The sequence below is a fragment of the Nelusetta ayraudi genome, unplaced genomic scaffold (genome assembly GCF_046127955.1).
Source record: "Nelusetta ayraudi isolate G7.1 ecotype Tasmania unplaced genomic scaffold, CSIRO-AGI_Nayr_v1 ptg000011l, whole genome shotgun sequence".
Classification (NCBI taxonomy): domain Eukaryota; kingdom Metazoa; phylum Chordata; class Actinopteri; order Tetraodontiformes; family Monacanthidae; genus Nelusetta; species Nelusetta ayraudi.
Genome location: NW_027466061.1, coordinates 25560183 through 25579243, shown reverse-complemented (window position 1 = coordinate 25579243; position 19061 = coordinate 25560183). Strand labels below are relative to the sequence as shown.

At 47.1% G+C, this 19061-nt stretch overlaps 4 protein-coding genes across 5 annotated transcripts; 1 reads left to right on the top strand and 3 right to left on the bottom strand.

Moving 5' to 3' along the window:
* Positions 1 to 9: 9 nt before the first annotated feature.
* Positions 10 to 3362, bottom strand: LOC142884314 (uncharacterized). The gene is made up of 5 exons (XM_076019825.1): positions 2614 to 3362; positions 2001 to 2101; positions 1432 to 1852; positions 589 to 697; positions 10 to 479 (listed from the first exon to the last, which is right to left on the bottom strand). Exons 1-5 carry the CDS (start codon positions 2879 to 2881, stop codon positions 287 to 289), a joined length of 1092 nt encoding a protein of 363 aa, XP_075875940.1. The 5' UTR covers positions 2882 to 3362; the 3' UTR covers positions 10 to 286.
* Positions 3363 to 3684: 322 nt separating this feature from the next.
* On the bottom strand, positions 3685 to 13863 carry LOC142884313 (uncharacterized). The gene is made up of 12 exons (XM_076019824.1): positions 12093 to 13863; positions 11383 to 11688; positions 10600 to 11060; positions 9768 to 9912; positions 8308 to 9641; positions 5586 to 6083; positions 4882 to 5422; positions 4751 to 4811; positions 4486 to 4638; positions 4264 to 4397; positions 4042 to 4165; positions 3685 to 3971 (listed from the first exon to the last, which is right to left on the bottom strand). Exons 3-12 carry the CDS (start codon positions 10723 to 10725, stop codon positions 3818 to 3820), a joined length of 3270 nt encoding a protein of 1089 aa, XP_075875939.1. The 5' UTR covers positions 10726 to 11060; positions 11383 to 11688; positions 12093 to 13863; the 3' UTR covers positions 3685 to 3817.
* Positions 11792 to 14552, top strand: LOC142884311 (dynein beta chain, ciliary-like). The gene is made up of 4 exons (XM_076019823.1): positions 11792 to 11827; positions 13257 to 13625; positions 14018 to 14193; positions 14278 to 14552. The coding sequence occupies exons 1-4, from the start codon at positions 11792 to 11794 to the stop codon at positions 14309 to 14311; spliced, it is 615 nt and encodes a 204-aa protein (XP_075875938.1). The 3' UTR covers positions 14312 to 14552.
* A 415-nt stretch (positions 14553 to 14967) lies between these two features.
* Positions 14968 to 18013, bottom strand: tmub1 (transmembrane and ubiquitin-like domain containing 1). Of its 2 annotated transcripts, none has more exons than XM_076022180.1 (3): positions 17863 to 18013; positions 16727 to 17243; positions 14968 to 15620 (listed from the first exon to the last, which is right to left on the bottom strand). In XM_076022180.1, the coding sequence occupies exons 2-3, from the start codon at positions 17215 to 17217 to the stop codon at positions 15269 to 15271; spliced, it is 843 nt and encodes a 280-aa protein (XP_075878295.1). In that variant the 5' UTR covers positions 17218 to 17243; positions 17863 to 18013; the 3' UTR covers positions 14968 to 15268. The 2 variants fall into 2 exon arrangements, with proteins under 2 accessions (XP_075878295.1, XP_075878296.1); XM_076022181.1 differs by having other exon boundaries at positions 16727 to 17318; positions 17863 to 17981.
* Between the last annotated feature and the right edge of the window lie 1048 nt (positions 18014 to 19061).

Genomic DNA, 19061 nt, shown 5'->3' with positions numbered 1-19061 from the left:
AGAAAGCTAGGCTAACAGGTACAGCTGCTCTGATGCTTTAGGCTAAGCGAGGCTAACAGGATGTGCTACTCTTTGGCGTGACGCTAATGGTCCAGTGTCCTTTCTTCCTGGGCTGATGAAATGTGGATCGACTCCTCTGTGACCTCGTATCCTGCAGAAAAACTCAATTTTTTGACCCACAATTCAGCAGAAGTCCATCACCCTGAGTAACTTTCCATCCATCCATCAATTGAGCCGCAGTCCAGCAGCAAAAAGGCCTCTGGAGGCCATCAACTGCTGTTGACGCTCACTCAGTCCACGATCCCCGTCTCCTGAACCCTGGTGAGCTGCGGGAAGAGGAGGAGGGTCGAGGGCAAGATTTGGACTTCAGGCTCCGCCTCTTCACCAGTTTGCCCATCATGCCTGTGAAACCACGAAGAAGATGGGGCGAGGCAGACGGATGACAGAGGTGGAGGCAGACGGCAGGATCGACACTCGCTCTGAGACCGACAGACAGAGAGACATGCAGAAAGACAAACAGATGCTGTCAACTGTGTCGGCAGCCTCCCTTTTGCCCCTTGTAATTGAAAGCACAAACTGACGCCTTACCGCCTGCCTGACTGCTCGTCTGAGCGGGTGGACTGGTGGATGGGCGGAGTCAAGTCAAAGAGGATGGTTTCAGTGTTCGCCAGGCAGAAACCGTTGGACTTCAGCACCTCTACAAAGTAAAAGCATGTCAAGAAAGACGCATGGACTAACAACATTGGCTGCCAGTCAACCCACCCTGCCCATAAACAGCCATTGAAACAAAAATGACACCTCATGGTGGCCAGCTTCTATATCACTCGTCATCCACTCTACATCCTCATAAGCAGTCAGACAAACACGGATAAACACGTTCTGTGTGGACAGCAGCTAAAACATCCTACTACTGTACATTTAGGTCTATTTAAATGTATAATAACTCAATTTATAGCAACACAATAATATTATTTATATACATCTACATGTTTACATTTATATATGTCATACATGCATGTCCTTCTGTATTTCTGTGTTTGAATTATTCCCTTGTATATATCTAAATCTATATTATGAGAGCTTTGTTGTTCACCCTGCAACTCACTCTGACCTACTTCTATTTCTGTTTCTATCTTCTATCAACATTTCCTTTTCATCCCCCATTGGTCAAAGCAGATGAGCGCCCTCTGGAGTCTGGATCTGCTCTAAGTTTCTTCCCCATGGGGAGTATTTGTCTGTCACACCTTTCTGCTCTGGGTGCCCAGTTTGTTTTACTCTAATTGTACAAAGCTGCTTTGAGATGCCTTTGATTGTGATTCAACGCTGTACAAATTAAAGTTGATTAATTGATCTACAATGTGGATGATGATGATGATGATGATGATGATGATGATGATGATGATGATGATGATGATATGCTGAAGGACCAACCTGACAAAACCGATCTCTGGAGAACATCTCCAGGCTGCTGTTCCTGCTCCACTCTGCTGATCAGGTCTCTGACCTCTGGACAGATCTCTGGTTCTCTCCCCAGCCTCTCCTCCACTCCACAGGGTTGCTCCTCTTCTTCCCTGCTGCATTCCTTCTTCTCCGGGGTGACACCAGCTTGATGTGGCAGTCTGACACTGCCTTCCTTTGCTGCTGCAGAGGTCTGCTCCTCATTTGGTCTTGTAGTCATGTCCTCTTCTGCTCCAAAGGTGTGCGCCTCCTCCTCCCGGACAGTCTGGGTCTCTTGTGGTCCAAAGGTCGTTTGGTTCTCCTCGGCTGTGACACTGGCACTGTGCAGCAGTCTGAAGGGTTGATCCCAAGGTGAGGGTTCAAAGAAGGCCAGCACAGCCTCCGACTGAGAAAACTGAGCAAATGTCACCACGTCATTGTCATTTCATCTCACCAGTCTGTCAAACTGCTCAGCATTCCTCTAAAACGTTTTACACACTCACACACTCACACACTCACACACACACACACACACAAGCACCAGTGTGTGTGTAGTTGGTCACCTTGTGTGGCAGGTCGATGATGGTTTTCAGTAGTTTGCTCACTTCAACAGTCTTCACTCGAGGGTTTGAGGTTTGTTCTGCAGCTCGAACTCTCAGCAGCCCTGTAAACAACCAAACAGCCCAACATCAACATGACACCAATACCACCACGACATCAACATCACATGACACCAACACCGACACCACCACCACCACATTAACATCAGCATCATGATGCTACCAACACCGACACCACCATGATATCAGTATCACCACAACACCACCACTACCACGTCACTAACACAAATTTCACCACAACACCACCACCACCACCACCACGACACCATCACAAATTTCACCACAACAGCAACAACTCCACGACACCAAAACACCATCAATTTGACCGCGATACCAACACCACCATGACCCATACATCATGCAACACCAACCCCAACGTCATCACGACACCAACATCAGTATGACACCGACAACCAACACACACCGACAACACTGGTGTGTCAGTAGCACAGCTGCAACCACTAGCAGGAGTGCTAATACTGTGATGTTCTGAAGCTGATTCGGCTTCTGTGATAAAAACCACTGCAGGAAGTGTACACATTGTGTGTGAGCTCACCTGTCAGCAGGCTGGAGGACAGCGTCTCCCTGTCTTCTGGGAAAGCGTCCACCAGCCTCTTCATCATCCGGGCCAAGTCTCCATCCGTCCTGATCAGACGCAGCAAGCAGCCGTCGGACAGCTCCGCCCTGACCTCCACCTGTCCGCACGGGAGGAGCTCCACCCACACATCCACCACACACATGCCTGGTGGCCACATCTGCTCTGACATCGTGGCCCGCTCAGTCCAATTCAGCTGAGCCAAAGTGACGACTTCCCCTGCTGCCATCGACAGCCCCAGACCTCCACAGTTAAGAAGCAGGAGAGGAAGAGTGTAAGGACAGACGACCAGAAAGCAGGATGAGGGGAGATGTGTCAGCTTCACAGCAAGGTTCAGGATTGAAAAGTTAAAGCAGCTTTGAGCGTCAGTCGTCACACTTTCTGATCATAATCCAAAATAATCCAGGAGTGAGTCAATCAGCTGGTTGCTGACCACAGATCGGGTGTGGCGACTCTGCAGGGAGATCAGACCCATTTCCTGACAGCTTCCCATCTGATCACCATCTACCTTTTCACGACCTTCGTGCCACCTCGTCCACACTTCAATGATCAATGTCTGACCATTTAAAAGTAACATGATTTGAAAAGGCTTAAAATAGAGCCAACATTCACACCAGGGCAGAAGCTGATTGGCCAACAGCCTAGTAGCCCCCATGTAGACCTCCAGCCCTCAGAGGTCACGGTAAGAAGGTTAATCAGCTTGGGGGAGGGACTTGGTCTTCTTCTGGTTTACTCTGGTTAATCCACTTCCTGAAGCTCAGTAGGACGCAGGGATACAAACAGTTGTCACCTCCCATTGGTCAGAATTGGCACAATTCCACGGCCTACAGTGAGATTGTCTGTTAAACTCAGTGTTTATAAGTCTGTCATCATCACAGCGTAAAGCTACAGACTGAAGGGGTGGAGCCACTTGCAAGAACGCGCCTCATCCCACTGAGCGTGCCACATGACCAGCAGGTGAAAGAGAAGTCAAGTGGGAAACTGTGACTGTGTTTGGTGAAAGAAATAAAAACTGAAACTACGTGGTTTAAAGTGTTCAGGTGTTTCTTTATTATCCAACCAGCAGATAAACCTATAACGACTCATCAGCAGTTTGATTTCCATGACTTCATCAAACTGGGCAAAGAAGTTCCGCCCGCCTACAGCACTTGCATCTGTGGGTCTGTCACAATGATGCATGCTGAGACGGGGCGTGGTGTTTGCGGACATGTCGCAGCAGCAGCTGTCGATCGGGACTGGAGTACTTGCACTGTTGGCATGGAAACGACTCAAAGGTGTGATGGCGGCGAGCGTGAAGGTCCAGGCTCTTCTTCTGGATACTGAGAAAGGAAACAAATCAGGAAGTTGTCTTTTCACTGTGACAGGTGTATGAGCGTGCATGCATGTTACCTGCTGTAGTCACAGTGTTGACACCTGTACGGCTTCTCCTGACTGTGAGTCCTGCAGTGTCTGAGCAGAGAGCTGCGATCGATTGACGCGTACGAGCACTCGGAGCACCTGTACGGCCGCTCACCTGCACGCAGTCACACGACACAGCGTCAGCTCCATGCAAACACTGACCTAGGGGTGTGTGCCTCCCCTGGCAGTGGAATTCCTCAGTGTGCATACTACCTGTATGCGTCCTCAGGTGCTGCAGCAACGAGCTCTTCAGCCGGCTGCTGTAGGGACAGTGAGGACAGCTGAAGGGTTTCTCGCCCCGGTGGATGCCCATGTGACGCCTAAGTGTCAGTTTGGTGGAGAACTTCCTGTTGAGGAGGGAACACATGATGAGCACCTGCTCTCTGATTAGTGGATTTTGGGGTTGCAGCAGAGGGATTGCGGGTAGAGCGTCACCTGTGACAGAGAGAGCAACAGAAAGTCAAATCCTGGTCCTCTTCTGTTGTCTCTCTTTCGATTCTCTTCATCTTCCTGTGCTGCGTGACGCACTGCGACAAACTGTTCTGATATCGGCTGGGCGGACTGGAGGCTGACCTGAGGAGGCATTGACTTTGATCACAGCACAAATCGTTCATCCATTCGTTCATCTTTAGCATCAAGACATTTCTCAATTTGAACTTGAAATAAAAATCTTGTTGTTTTTTTTTATTGGAAAGCTCACCTTTCTGTGTCGTCTGCTTCCTGCTGCTCTTTCTGTCCAATCAGGCTGTCCCTCTGTCCGTCTAGAGAAAGCAAAAATCGTCATGAGTGCTCTGGGCTTTTTATTTCAGGGTCACAACTTGGGGTTCAGACCTGAGATGTGCCCGGTTTGCTGAAGGTTGGGCGAGGTCGTCACACAGAGCGCCGCCGTGTCCCGTCTCCTTCGCTCCTTCTTTTTCCTTTTCTTCTTCTTCTTCTCCTGCTTCTGTTCCTCCCTCCTGCTTCTCCTCCTGCAGTGATTCCTCCAGTGAGGCTCCAGCTCCTCCCAGCTGTCGACCTTCCAGCGGCAGTGGATGCAGCTGAAGCCGCCGGACGGTTGGTGGGAACGGACGTGGATGTCCAGCAGCCGCCTGGATGCCAGCGTGACAGGACACAGTAGACATGACAGCTGACAGCGGGCCGTCTGTCCGTCCGTCTCGCTCTGTTTCCTGCTGCTGTCGGGCTGTGAGCTTTGAGGGGTGTGGTCAGCGGGAGCAGGGACAGGTCGGGAAACAGTGCCAGTAGCTTTGGCGGTGGATATGCGGTACAATCCCAGAGTCATGAGGTGAGCAGACTGCGCCATCTCCTCCTGGGTGGTGGGCGGATCCAGGGGACAGGATAGAGCCACTGAGTCATCCTCAAACAGAGTACTGACCTACACACAAATCATTAATGTCAACCGCCTGCTCAAGTTCCAACATGCATCACAGGGAGGAAGGGTCATGAGCTAAAGGGGTTTCGTTGCAATGAAGTCCTGGTTCACATACCGGCTGGATAATTACCTTAGTGTGTGTGTGTGTGTGTGTGTGTGTACGCACCTCACAGGTATGTGCAACCTGAAGCCCCCCCTCACTGCTGATGTCACAGGTGGTCGGACTCATGTTGTCCAACATGTTGTACAGCAGGAAGTCCTCGTCCTCCTCACTCTGCTTCGACTCGCCATCCAGATTTAGCCGATATGGAGACGCGTCCTGCTGGAGCTCCGCCTCCTCTTTGTCCTCTGTCCTGGCCTCCCCCTCAGAGGTGGCCTCCAGGTAGGGGCGGTGCCTGAGCAGCAGGTGGCTGCTGATGGAGGCCTTCAGGCCGCAGGTGAACTGGCAGAGTTTGCATCGGTAAATCTCCACCAGGAAAGACTCCACCAGCCCTCCTGACACACCCTCCACCTCCTCACTGTGCAGACTGGCACTAACAGCCCCGCCCATCACCTGCAGAGTCACAGGACTGATGTCACGGTAACGTTGCCTCACTGTTGACATCACCATGACGTCACAGAGGATGCAGACTGAGGAGGAGAGTAGATCAGAGGGCGGGGGCTTTTAGTAAACACCTAAATACTTCGGCCATTACTGAGTGGAGACAACATAGTAATGCTGCTCTAATGTTGGACTAGTGATCAGGATCAGAAACCCGAAGTGCATCACTATCATTTACATAGAACATTTATTAAATAACTCCGTGTATTTTCTCAGCTTTTACTTCAGCTCATCTCTGTTATCAAACATTTAATTTCAGAACCTCTAGGTTACTGCTGACGAATATCAATGACCAATACATCCAATTTTAAACTTCCATATTACGGTTTGAGTTTCATTCAGATATAATGAAATGGTTAAAAAACAAACGACGAAAATTAGAAAATGTGTACACACTGACCATGTGACCAAGGTAACGCGGCTAACGCCAACGACAAAGCGGAACTGAGAAAACTCTAACCAAGCTAAAAGTGTTAGCACAGGCTAGCCTGCCAATTGATGCTGACCGAACTGCTGGAGCGTCATCCTTTCGACATATTTTAACTGTACATTGACGTACGTATGCGTTACGTTACTAAACAAAACAGCTACATTTCAAACAAGCTTCAACAATAGGCACAAAAACGCCCAAAACAATGGTCTGTCGTTGTTTACTTCCGGGTTCCTTACCACATGGTAAAACGTCACGTCCGCTTGCAGCCTCTGAGTCAAAAAGTTTATTTGCTCGTCTTGTTGTATCCTTGTATGTGTGTGTGTTACAGTTACACAAAACCGTTATTTATTGTGAAGATTATCGGTGTGTTTGGGTTTGGGTTTAGATCATTGAAAAGACGCGCAGAGGCGAACGCGGTACCGAAAACCTGCATTCTTTCGCTTGACCAGCAGGAACCGCCAAAGTTGGTTCCAAAAACACTAGAAATGACCGTCTGTAATAATCTATGTATCTATGTATCTATGTATCTATCTATCTGTGTGTGTGTTTACAAACACATATATTTGTATATATTATTATTTATATATTACTTCAAATACATCTTATATGTTTGAAGATAGATAGATAGATAGATAGATAGATAAAACTTTATTAATCCCGAAGGAAATTCAGGTGGTCGGCTGCATGCATTCATTCCAACAGTAAAAACAGACAGCGAAAAGGAAAGGAAACAGACACAAACCTATAATAAATAAATAAAAGCATGAGGTGCTTAGTGCATGTTACGTGTAGTGCTAAAGTGCTTGATAAAAAGTGCCTAGCGACCCACATCCTCCTCCCGTCCCCCTCCCCTCCTGCCCGAGGAGTTGTACAGCCTGATTGCCCGGGGAACAAAAGAGTTTTTGAAGTGGCTGTGTTTCCAGCTCAGCTGACAAGGAAAAGTTTCACTTATTCATTTCAGTTATCTCTAGATTTAACTTACCAAAATCTCAACTGTGGTTAAGTAAACATAATGGAAGAGTTAATGTTTTACTTTATTATAATGGATTTTATTAAAATCATATAACAGACTCAAACAGAATCCAAATTCTTTGTTCCTATATTCATGAGTGTCAGTTAGTCTTGGTCCTGCAGGTTGGGATTAAAGTCAACTAAGTTCCACTCCAGGTCCAGGCCCACAAGGTCCAGGTGAGTAACAGTAGTCCTAGAGGCAGACATGGACATATTATAACAACTAGATACTGGACGCGAATATGGTGGCCATTCATTTAATTACCAATTGGCGCATCGTCATATTGGAAGTCCACCATCAGGGTCTTATAATACATTCATGAAAGCAGCACTGAAGCCAGACAGAGTCTTGAAGATCCAACAGTCATCATGTCAGTCACATCAGTGACACTGATGCTGGCAGTTTGGTCATGTTACAGTGAGGTGGAACAGGTCTCCATAATATATACACACCTATCAGAAGTTACAAATCATCATTTGAGACAGATCATAAATACAAGACTTTTGTGTTCTTTTGGTGCCAGATGGCACCGCTGTGACCAGTAAAGAGGTTTTAATGAAGGAGTCTACAGTTCGAGTGAAGCAATGATGTTCAGGACAAACAGACCATTTTTTCCTTTTAGTGTACAGGTTATTTGGCAAAACTCCTATAGTGGGAACATCTAAGGAGGCTGCAGTCACACATCTCCTCTCGTTGGGACTCACACGATGCACAACTGTAGTTGTTACCTCCATTACCTTTGTGCCAAAACTGTGGCGCTACCTGCAGTTTAGACACACTAACAGGCTTCTGGAACTGCTGTGCCCCCGCTGAAGAGGCGAGGGTCTGCAGAGCGCCATTCACTTGGCCGGCCGATGGCTGCTGAACCTCTTGAGGTGGTCACGAAGGACTCCTTTGGTTTTAAACGTCTTGCCGCAGCTGCAAGAGTGCGGCCGCTCACCGGTGTGGTCCAGCTGGTGGATGTGCAGCTGTGTGCTGTTGAAGAAGAACTTCCCACAGGTGAAGCAGTAGTGACTTTTCTCCCTGGTGTGTTTGTACTTCTGGTGGGTGACCAGAGAGCCCGAGGTGATGAAGCTGAGGCCGCACTCCTGGCAGGTGAAGGGGCGCTCACCGGTGTGGATCCTCTCGTGGGCCCTCCAGGAGTTGTGGTAGGAGAAGGACTTCTCACAGAAGGAGCACTGGTAGAACTTCTCCTTGGTGTGGCTCCGCTGGTGCATCTTCAGGTAGTGGGCAATGGTGAAGCTCTTCCCACAGTCGAGACAGGTGAACGGCTTCTCACCCAAGTGAAATAGCCGAATGTGGGAATTACGGTGAGACGACTGAGTGAAACGCTTGCCGCAGGTGGTGCAGAGGAACGGCCGCTCTCCAGTGTGGGTGACCATGTGGGCCTTGAGGTGTGGCGACTGGGTGAACCTCTTGCCGCACTCGGAGCACCTGAAGGGCTTCAGACCGGTGTGTGTGCGGTTGTGCAGCTTCAGACCCTGCAGGCTGGAGAAACACTTGCCGCACTCGGTGCAGCGGTAGTCCTTCTGGTCCTCGTGGGTTCTCTGGTGGGAGCGGAGGCCGGAAAGCAGCTTGAAGCCTTTGCCGCACGTCGGGCACTTGTGCGGCTTCTTGCTCGAGTGTGTGACCTGGTGGACTTTCAGGCTCTGCGGGTTGCTGAAGGTTTTCCCGCAGGTGAGGCACGGAAGATGCTCCTGTCTGTTGTGTGACCTGGAGTGAGTGGAGAAGCCCTGGTGCGAGACAAACATCTTCCCACATACCTTGCAGTGGTAGCTCTTCTCCTCACTGTGCATCTCCTGATGCTCGTCCAACTCCTCCTGCTGGTCAAAACCGTCGCCACAGAACCAGCACTTGAAGGGTTTGGCCCCGGAGTGTGTGCGGTTGTGCGTCTTCAAGTCCCTCTTGAGGGCGAATGTCTTGTCACAGTGCAAGCAGCTGTAGCACTGCTCCCGGTCGTGAATCTTCTGGTGGAGCACCAGGCTCATCAAGGTGGGGTAGTTCTTCCCGCAGCGCCAGCACTGGTTGGCCTTTTGCCCGTGGTGGGTTCTCTGGTGGGCTTCCATGTGAGAGTGCTTGTAGAAACCACGGTTACACTCGACACAGTAGATCATCTTCCTCCTGCTGTTTGGGGAGCAGCTACGCATCACTGTGTGGGAGAGCTGAGGGTGATCTTCTGCAGGAAGGAAACCATTTCAGAATCACCATCAGGTTGGAAAATACAGTCAAACTCTGGCTCCTGACCAATAGAATGGTCTCAGTGGCATTATGTCAATACATTAGATAAAGTTAAATATCTCACCAAGAAACAAGAAGTCCTGCCCTTGCAGCCACTTCCTGCAATCAGTTAGTCTGACTGACAGCTCTCTCCACACCGGCAACAGTCCGATCTCCACATCACCGTCTGGTTCCATTTTAATATGAGCATTTTCTGCTGTGTGCTTTAACTAGGAAGAAATTAAGATAAAACTCCAGTTATAGGGTCTGAAAAGAAAACCGAGATCAAAAATGAACTTTCAGAGCGACTAGGCAGTCGACTGCTGCAGTGGTGCAGAAATTATGTAATAAACAAGCAAGCAAAACATTCCAGCAAATGTCGTGGATACTGACCAATCTATTTATTTACTGTGGGCTGAATATGTATTCAAGTTTTGACTTAGTTAACTCGACCAAACATTGACGGTGTTTGCAGTATTTCAATAAACGAAATGTAGCAGGACACGGATGGAAAACCAAAGGGTGTATTTCAGCTTTGCTGAAGGAGCTCAAGCCTCCGGTTCACACCAAAGCGGCTACTTCTTCGTGCTAAGCGGCAGACCAGTGCATTTTGAATCGGTGAACCGTGCAAAAGCACCGACTTCAACCTGCTCTGTCCAGCGAACTACCATGCTTATATCAAGTTCAACTGGACCAAGCTTATGTTGTGTTACGGCCGAATTGGCCAGAAGACAGTGTTTGACTACTCCATCATATTTCCGACACATACTATGCAGACAGAGAGAACAAGTCAGATGACTCATAATGCCCGTTTTTCTTCAATCAAGTTCAGCAGCCGGTCGCCTCTGCTCTCATCCTGAAGCTAGCTGTTAGCCTAGCTCCCCTGGGCTCCAGGAACGCAGCTGAGCGGTGTTTACCGGTGAAGTTACGTCGGTGCCCAGGCCTGCGGTCCAGCCGCTGAAGATCTGACGGTTTTGGTGCAGGTAGACAGCCGATTCACAGGAGCGAAGAGGAGAAACTTCTCTGCAGCAGCACCGTGACATGTTTACAAGCAATGGCGGTGGTGACACGCCCACCTGTGGCCTAAACCAATCACACCAGCGCGTAAATAATCTTCCCCTTTGCTAAGAGTAGCACCCGGGAGGCTGTACCCCCACCTAGCGGAGGAATCTAATTTCAGACCTTGATTCAAATAATACAATACATGCACGGCATTGTGAGTTTTGCTAAAGACAATTTGCCTCACCGTCCCCCACAAAAAAAGACAAGTGATTTTTTTTAAGTGTTTTTTTTTATTTTTATTAAATTCAGATAATAGAAACGTCACGGAGAAAGGAATCTTGTTGTCAGACCTGGACACTGCGCCCTCTGCAGGAACCTGAGAGATAGTGGAGAAAAGAATAATCAAGATTTTGTAAAATAACTTGTCACCTTGCGATTAGAGTCATTAAAAAAAGATTATACACTGAACTCAAACATGAATTGATTCATGTGACCAGTGTGCTGTTGGATCAGACGAACGCTTCGGTCAGTTTTTGTCAAGGCACCCACACAGTGAATACACTGCATAATGGCACTACAATTCGGCCTTTTGTTCACATCATCTCCAAGCTAACAGTAAATCACTGCCGAAAGAGGGAGCACGGCAGGACAAAAGTGCAAGGGGTTTCATTCACATCTTCACAAGCGATGACACTTACCCTAAATTGGCGGTGTGACGTCACATCCTTGCACGAGGTCACATGGCGTTCTGTTTAAGCAAATCAGAGACGCAGAAAATTATTAAGTTAATTCCCAGCAACAAATACATTGATTGAAAACAAAAAGTTAAAAAACATCGCAAATCTGTGCCTGTCTACCTCCATCCTGTTCATCCCACCTGGATCAGAATTGCTTCGTTAGTTTTGTCACTGCCCCTCCTGCTGTGAGGAGGGTTTCAATCGGCCTTTTGTTTCATCACTTCCAGGCAGGACTTCCAGGAGACCCGGGCCACGTTCTGCGGCGAGCTTACATTGACTGAGGGGCCAGTATTGTGTGAGGTTGTATTGTATTAAATACGAATCGCACGACACGGAAGGTGTTTCTAGGGGGAAACTACACTACGGTGGCATGTTTTTCGTCCCCAGAGAAAATTCCCGTGAACCAGTAAGAAAATCAGGACAAATCCGATTGAAGATTAAAAACCTGTACACTTCGGTCCGGACGGGATGTCGCCATCTTAACAGGAATCACCGCGACACACGCGCCGTTCACCGCGGATAAAAAAAAATAAATAAAAACTAGTGAACCGTTCCCGGAACTACGCGGAACGTCGATGTGCAAAGTCTCGAACAGTTGGCCGCTGGGTCCCGATAGACACAAAGTAACAAAGTCACGTATAATTCATTAAACAGTCGCAGTTCAAACTCACCGCTGCCTTTACTTCCTCCCACGCTGGCTGCTCCGTTCTTCTTCTTCTTCTTCTCCTCCTTTTGTTTTAGGCGGGTGGCAACTGAGTCTTCTTCTGGTGTTTCGTGCAATAGATAAAGTGAGTCCAAATTTACTACCGCCACCCCGTGGACAGATTCGTTTGAGCAGTTCAATGGCTTTACATTTCACTTTGACTTCAAAGTAAACCCGTAAATCGTGCGTATATATTGGATCTTTGATATATTGAAAAGTATGGTATGGTCTTAAAAAAAGATTGTGGAAGCTCCCATCCGGGGACTGGAGTTGGGAATTAGCATTAGCTAAAAACTATGTGCATTACAACAGCTGCTAGCTTGTATCTATGTTGTGGTGCACTGTCCCCATTAAATCAATTAATAAATACATTTCCCCAGGAAGAAAAAAAAAATTCAGTAGCCAATTAAGTTTCCCATTTTAAGCAATTTTGCAACCAATCACAATGGGCCACTTTCTTATTCGTAAAACCCTTACATTTGGGCCAAAGGGATAATAAGCGAGGTACCACAACCCTGTGTTAAATTTGTGAACAGAAAACCTTTTTTCTTTCCCTTGTTCTCTCCAGAATTATGTGACGTGGAGGTACAGTAGTTGGGACTGTGTCCTCATACCGAGCCACCACCACTCTCTGTGTGTGAAGGCTACATGGATTGAGTTCTTTGTTGTAAAAAGGTTTTGGAACAAACAACCCACTGAGAACGAACACAAAAAGAGCAAATTCCCAGTAAATGCATTAATTCTAATAAACATTTACATTACAACATGCATATAAAGCATCCTCTGTTCTTAGCCTATGGATATTTTTATTTTATTTCTTTGTCTTTTTTATGAATATAAGTTTTCCTTCTTTTGCACTGTATTGTTGCTGTAATTATGCAAATTTCCCCAATGTGGGATTAATAAAGGCTGCTTTGTTTTTGGCTACACTAACAATGATTAATGCGGGACAACTTTCATCCTGGAATTCTGTGAGAAATCGAAGAAACAGTTGTGATCCTGCTGTGACTTTAATCTCAGAAGAGAAAGAAGTCTGGATGTTTTGGGCCATGTGGTTCTGACCCAGTTTGATGTGTCACATGAGACTTTAATCCTGTGTTGGTGGAAAATCACTTGTTCTGTTTTTTTGCAGTTTTTCAGCAAGGTGGCAGACGACAACCAGGGCCAGGACACCCACCTGGAGGCTGTCCACAACTTTACTATGACCAGCTTCAAGCTGAAGCCGCTGGACTGGCGGGAGTTCCTTGCCAAGGAGGACAATCAGATTCTCCTCAACAGTTTCTTTAATGCAGAGGGCAACTGTAACATGTTCCTCTGCCAGGATGCAGAGGGCAGCCTCTGCGTCAGCCTCAACCTCCCGCGAAGCACCAGGAGCAAGCTCATCTGTGTCTCCAAATCAGGCAGTAAAGTCAAGAAAGCTGAGGGCGCCAGTAAAATCTTAAACTTTCAGGAAGTAGCCAGAGAGGACGCACTCAGCATTGTCTTAGCTTTCTGCGATGAGGTTAGTCGGGGATCCAAGATGACTGTAATGTCTTGACTTCTTGAAACAGACGGCTGGGGTGGGCTACAGCACTCTTGAGCGCAGGATAAGCGTTGATAGAAAGTTGAAGCGAAGTCTAGCTAGAATACTAAAATGTACAGTTAGCATTAGTCTAAATTTTGAAGCTTGGCCTAAATCAGAGATGAGATAATTAAATTTGACTTTGTGCTCATTAAGACCGTTGGTCAAAAAAATATTTTGGGTTAGCTGTTGCTAAGGATGATGCTGTGCTAGCTCAGGTGAAAAAGAAAAGAGAAGAAAAAAGCGGCATCTGCTAAGGCTACAAATAATCCGTTTAGCCAAATATATTCAGATGACACTCAACTAAAGCTAAAGGATGCATGTCTGTCCAGGGAATCTCTCCATTCCTCCAGCACCCAGAGTCCAGCCACGGCTGGGAGGAGGGCATGGCGCAGGAGGTGTTCAGCCTGATGATAAGACAGAAGGAGGAGGCGCTTCTGCTCAGGGAGCAGATACGGGAGCAGACCTCCGCCCCTGCGGACACGCCCATCGACAACACACAGGACAGGTGAGATGGACTTGTGACCTGAAACACGCCGTGCATCCCATACCGTTCGGGTGGTTAAACATTTCTCTGCTCTTATGTTCCAAGGACGCCAGAGGAGGAGACAGAAGACACATCCTGATTGCCATCTTTTTACCTGGAGCACCACCTGTCTGCCAACAGCCACAGCTCAGAGCAGGTTCAGGTGATCAGGCCTGAGCCAGCTGACTTGTTAACATGCATTACTTTGCATAGAGGTGGTCCTGTTCAACCTTTTACCAGCCACAATTCCCGACCTTTCTTCCTTCTTGGACTTGATTTTTCACCTCAGCCATCGTTGTGCTGTTCTAATTTAATTCAATAAATCCAGACCACACACTGTTGATTGTTTCACTGAGTTCAAAGCATCGGCAGATATAGACATCTGTATAGATATATATGTATGTGCTCCTCCTGTGACTGAAACAAGGGAAAAAGATAAATAACTAACATGTATTGGCTAAAAGACAGAAAAAGTCAGAGCAGCTTTTAAAGTTTTCCTCTGCTGTAGAATCGATTTTGCCTTCAAATGTCGCTCACTGACCGCAGTCGCATGTTCAGTGTCAAGACATGATTCCAGCACTAGGAGTGAAGAGTGATCGAGCTGGAGGCTGATGGAACATGACAGACAACATGCAAACAGTTCGGCTCCAGCATCTATAATTTTGCTAACATGTTAATATTGAAGCAACTCCATGCCACAGCATCAAGACTAATGCTCAGGCTGTGACTTTGAGCCTGACACACAAAGAACCAAAACGGGATAAATAAATGATTTAATAGAATTTCTTTCTCTTCAAAAGCTGTCATGTAATATACAGACACAACAAGTCCGGTCTGGAGTCTGGCGCCGGTCCACCATGGACCGGTTCAGGACCGGAACGGACCAGACTAACCAAGACGTGAAGGAGGCACAATGATGAGAACCTACAGAGAAACGTGATCGACTGATAAAAATCAAAGTCCGTTAACACGCGGCGTCTCCATGGCAACAGGAAAACAAAACATTAACTAGCAGCGTCCCAACTCATCCAGTTGGCAGCAGCCAATCGCAGAGCATCTAGCGGCGGTAGACGCCGAAGGCCACCAGGCTGAGGAAGATGGTCACTCCGACCAGCGAGGCGGTGGCCGGCGCCGTGAAAAACTGCCGGTACTGGATCTGACAGTACCACAGCACCGACAGCATGAGGACCAGCAGGGGGACCATCAGGCTACCCACGTTCAGAGCCACCTGCACCTGGTCGGGCGGCCGGGGCCCGCCTCCCGACCCCCGGGCGGCGTGCTGAGAGATGTGGCAGTGCAGGACGCAGTTGTGGGCCAGGTTGAGGGAGGCCAGCGTCTGGGCGTCATCCTGCAGCAGCTGACCCTGGTAGATGAGCCGCACCTGCTGCTCCTGACCTGCAAAATAGGTCCTGGTAAAGAGACGAGACTGGGTCAGAACAGCATCACGTAGGTCACGCACGCATGCGATTGCGTGCGCGTTAGGGATGCAACAATATTTGGTGTTTCATCGAACCGTTCGGTACGCCCTGTTCGTTCAATACACAACGACGGCATTTCAGCACGTTTGGGCCAGTCACAAAACTTTATCAATACTTGGTAGAGTAAATGTTGTGCAAGTAGAGAGTAGAGGTGGGTCTCGCAGTTATCAATAATCTGACTCGTTCCAGCCACCCCGCAAAACTACATCACAAACCGCCTCAGCCTGCAACCCCATTTAATAGTCCAATATGTTTTCAAGCACAGCTTTTCTCAATAGGCTAAAGTCACTTCCAAGGGCCAAGTGCTTGGAGCAACAACAACAACAACAGAAGAGGATAACATTAGGCATTTACCACATTAACCCGAGCGTCTCTCTTTGGGAAAACAAAGTAGAATATAGCAGCCAAAGATAATAAAGCCCTTAAAAAAACGTTCCAACTATAAAGCTAAAACTCGCTGATGTTTCTCTTCCCCGTTTGTTGTCGTCGTGGCGCCGCTCAGTGTTTTTGTGACATCAGACATCTGACCTGTGACATGCAGGTTACGTTACATAAACATTTACCCGAGATAGCTGAGCCCATTTGCTAATATTAATGTGTGTGCAACAGTATATCCATATAAACAGATTTATTTTTAGTCTGCTATAAATACTTTCACCTTTAAAAAAAAAAAAAACATGATACATTACTTGACCCACCCAATATAGTCTAAATGTCTTGACTCAGCAGTGCGTGGGTTAAAAAAATAAATAAATTATGGGATAGTTGCAAACCTTAGATTTAATTTGTGTTGTTTTATGTCCGTTTAATTTTATCTGATAGTGCACAGTTTTTATGAAAAAAAATAAAGTTTGTGGTTTGATTATATCAGTGCTTTTAATTATTTTTACAATACAATATTGTTTTTGCTAGCCAGAGTAGTTTTGTATTAAGATATTGAAACCGCACAGTTACTGTGGCCTAAAAACCATGATGCAAACCGAACTGTGGGAAAACTGTACCGCTGCATCGCTATTGTCTGTGTATATGCAACACACCTTTTGATGTATCCAATGGTGTCCTGCGGCATGACCTGAGCTGTTCTCTCGGTGTCGTTGAGGAACTTCAGTCTGACCACCATGTTCCGCTGAGAGGACGAAGACTCGCCTCCACCTTCCTCTCCTCCTCCACCCCCTCTGTCTCTGCTCCTCAGCCCTTCTCCCAGTGCCTCTGCCCTTCCACCCTCCTCATCCTTCGCCTCCTGACTGGAGGTGGTTCTGGGCGGAACCTCTGCCTGAGAGGTCTCACTCGCAGAGCTGGTGGAGGAGGAGGAAGAGGTTGAAGAAGATGTGTCGGCAGAGGACAAGAGGCTGTCCCGTTGGGCCGGGCTGCTTCCCAGCAAGGGTGTGGGGCCTGTAGCTGAGGCGAACAGGTGTTCGGGTGGCTCCGAAGTGCCGGTGGAGATCCATGCCAGCAGCAGGATGAGGAGCAGCAGCAGGACCCCAAACAGCAGCGTCACCTCGTCTCCCACGCCTTCGATCAGAGCCATCGGCCACACAACACTGGCACCCACACCTGGACACAGGGGGCGGAGACCAGCCTTAGGTAATTGAATTGGGGCTGCCACACATACACCTGGGCAGCTGATCGCTGAGATCAATAAGATTCTTGAGTCAGTGTTGAGGAAGAAACAACAACTTCCGTTTTGTCATTACCACTGTAACAATAACATAACTTGTAAATTGTCGATAAACACGAAGTGAATCAGCAGTATGAAGTCTGTTAGGCAGCTCTGGATCTGACGTGAAAAGTCCACAAACCCTTTGATCCCCACTTACTGCAGCCACAAATCGACCAGTCGTTTAAACGGTTGATTGTTTTGATGCGTGTGTAAACATGAGCTCACAGCGAGCGTCCGGCTGGTCGGCGGCTACTGCGACGTGTATGAAGCCAACAGGTCGAGCGACAGACGAGTGGGACGAACAGGTGGCCCTCGGCTCACCTGACCAGGACCCCACTGGCCAGTGTAACGGTGAACTAGAACTAATAATGGGACCGTGAGCTGCCTGCTTAGCAGCTGGGCAGGAAGTCCGCTCTGCTACATGCTAACGGATGCTCGCTTCGGTCCGCAGCCCAAACATATTAAACAACAAACTGGACCGGAGAGAAAGAGAGAGCAGGTCTGGCTACCAACCTTAACGGAGAAACGTCATGTCACAGCGCGTTAGCCTGAGAGCTAATCAGGCTAATCTGTTCACACCGCGGCAATACACTTCCTGCTTCTTCGGCTGTCTTCTTCTGTTGTTCTGGCGGAAGTGACGAAGGGATGAGGCGCGTGTCTTCCTTCTTTTCTGATATAAATTTATTTTATTTTATTTTTATTTATTTATTTATTTATTTTTTTATCTTTGAGCAGATAAAATGCCATTGTTACGCAATCATATTATTTTACATTACATTATATTTGTTTCCCATTTTCTTTTAGGAGGTCTGAAGTGATGTTAATTCGACAGGACACGAATTTTGGATTAGAGCTTAATCTAAATTAATCTCTTTGATTTAGAAAAGTGCATCTAACGCTGTTTACATTTGTCTTTTTTTCAGATGGACAGATGTAAGCAACAACAGGTTTTTTTTTGTTTTTGTTTTTTGTTTTTGCTTTTTTTTTTTTGTTTGTTTGTTTTTTACACTGGTCAGCCATTGTAACAAAGGAGGGGCTGACAAACTACCTAGTTTTCCTGACGTGATGATTATTGTTTGGCGAAACCATCTAAATTGTTTCAGATGCAGAACTTTGATAAATTTAAGATAAACAAATTAGTATTTTCTTGTTATTTTACATTGTTATCATCGGTTTAATGTTGCAGAATAAAAACGACATTTTGAGAATAAATAACTGGGAATAAATGGAAAATGTGTGTCTCTGAAATTGTTTAATCCAGATTGAAATTAAATAGATTTCTTGCGCTAGCTGCAGTGTCACGCAGGCGCAGTTCAACTCCGTTATCCTCCAGAATAAAATAGTCGTGGCCACGAAGTACAGACTGCATTGATTATATTTAGTTACTACTAGCAAACAGTGTGACGTACGAACGGAAAAAATAGAAAAGTTTAGAAATGCGTCAAAGAAGAATGAGATAATTTAGATTTACATACAGGCTGGTTTCCGTTGTATTTAGTTGTCGTGAATTGGCGTCTAGTTGAGATATTAATCCACAGTCATTGTGAGTTCACCTGAAAATCGGACGTGGATGTACATGATAAACCACCAATGTATAGCATCGTCTAGTGTTTACATGCTGATGGATTTTACTGTGAAAGACCCAGTTGTCGAGGTCACGTGGTTCTCGGAGGGTGCCTCGAGGAGGTCAGAGGAGGAGAGAGGAATGAATC

Bases quoted from the DNA above. Each gene is read 5' to 3' on its own strand.
- LOC142884314 (XM_076019825.1), bottom strand. From the start codon at position 2,881: ATGGCAGCAGGGGAAGTCGTCACTTTGGCTCAGCTGAATTGGACTGAG. The intron at 2,102-2,613 runs GTGAGCTCACAC...GGTTGTTTACAG, and splicing joins GTCCTCCAGCCTGCTGACAG to GGCTGCTGAGAGTTCGAGCT. The intron at 698-1,431 runs GTTGGTCCTTCA...TTTACTTTGTAG, and splicing joins CCAGAGATCGGTTTTGTCAG to AGGTGCTGAAGTCCAACGGT.
- LOC142884313 (XM_076019824.1), bottom strand. From the start codon at position 10,725: ATGTCACGGTGCTGCTGCAGAGAAGTTTCTCCTCTTCGCTCCTGTGAA. The intron at 9,642-9,767 runs GTGAGATATTTA...TCCTTCCTGCAG, and splicing joins GCAGGACTTCTTGTTTCTTG to AAGATCACCCTCAGCTCTCC. The intron at 5,423-5,585 runs GTGCGTACACAC...ATTTGTGTGTAG, and splicing joins AGGTTGCACATACCTGTGAG to GTCAGTACTCTGTTTGAGGA.
- LOC142884311 (XM_076019823.1), top strand. From the start codon at position 11,792: ATGTTTTTCGTCCCCAGAGAAAATTCCCGTGAACCA. The intron at 11,828-13,256 runs GTAAGAAAATCA...GTTTTTTTGCAG, and splicing joins GAGAAAATTCCCGTGAACCA to TTTTTCAGCAAGGTGGCAGA. The intron at 13,626-14,017 runs GTTAGTCGGGGA...ATGTCTGTCCAG, and splicing joins TCTTAGCTTTCTGCGATGAG to GGAATCTCTCCATTCCTCCA.
- tmub1 (XM_076022180.1), bottom strand. From the start codon at position 17,217: ATGGCTCTGATCGAAGGCGTGGGAGACGAGGTGACGCTGCTGTTTGGG. The intron at 15,621-16,726 runs GTGTGTTGCATA...TCTCTTTACCAG, and splicing joins ACCATTGGATACATCAAAAG to GACCTATTTTGCAGGTCAGG.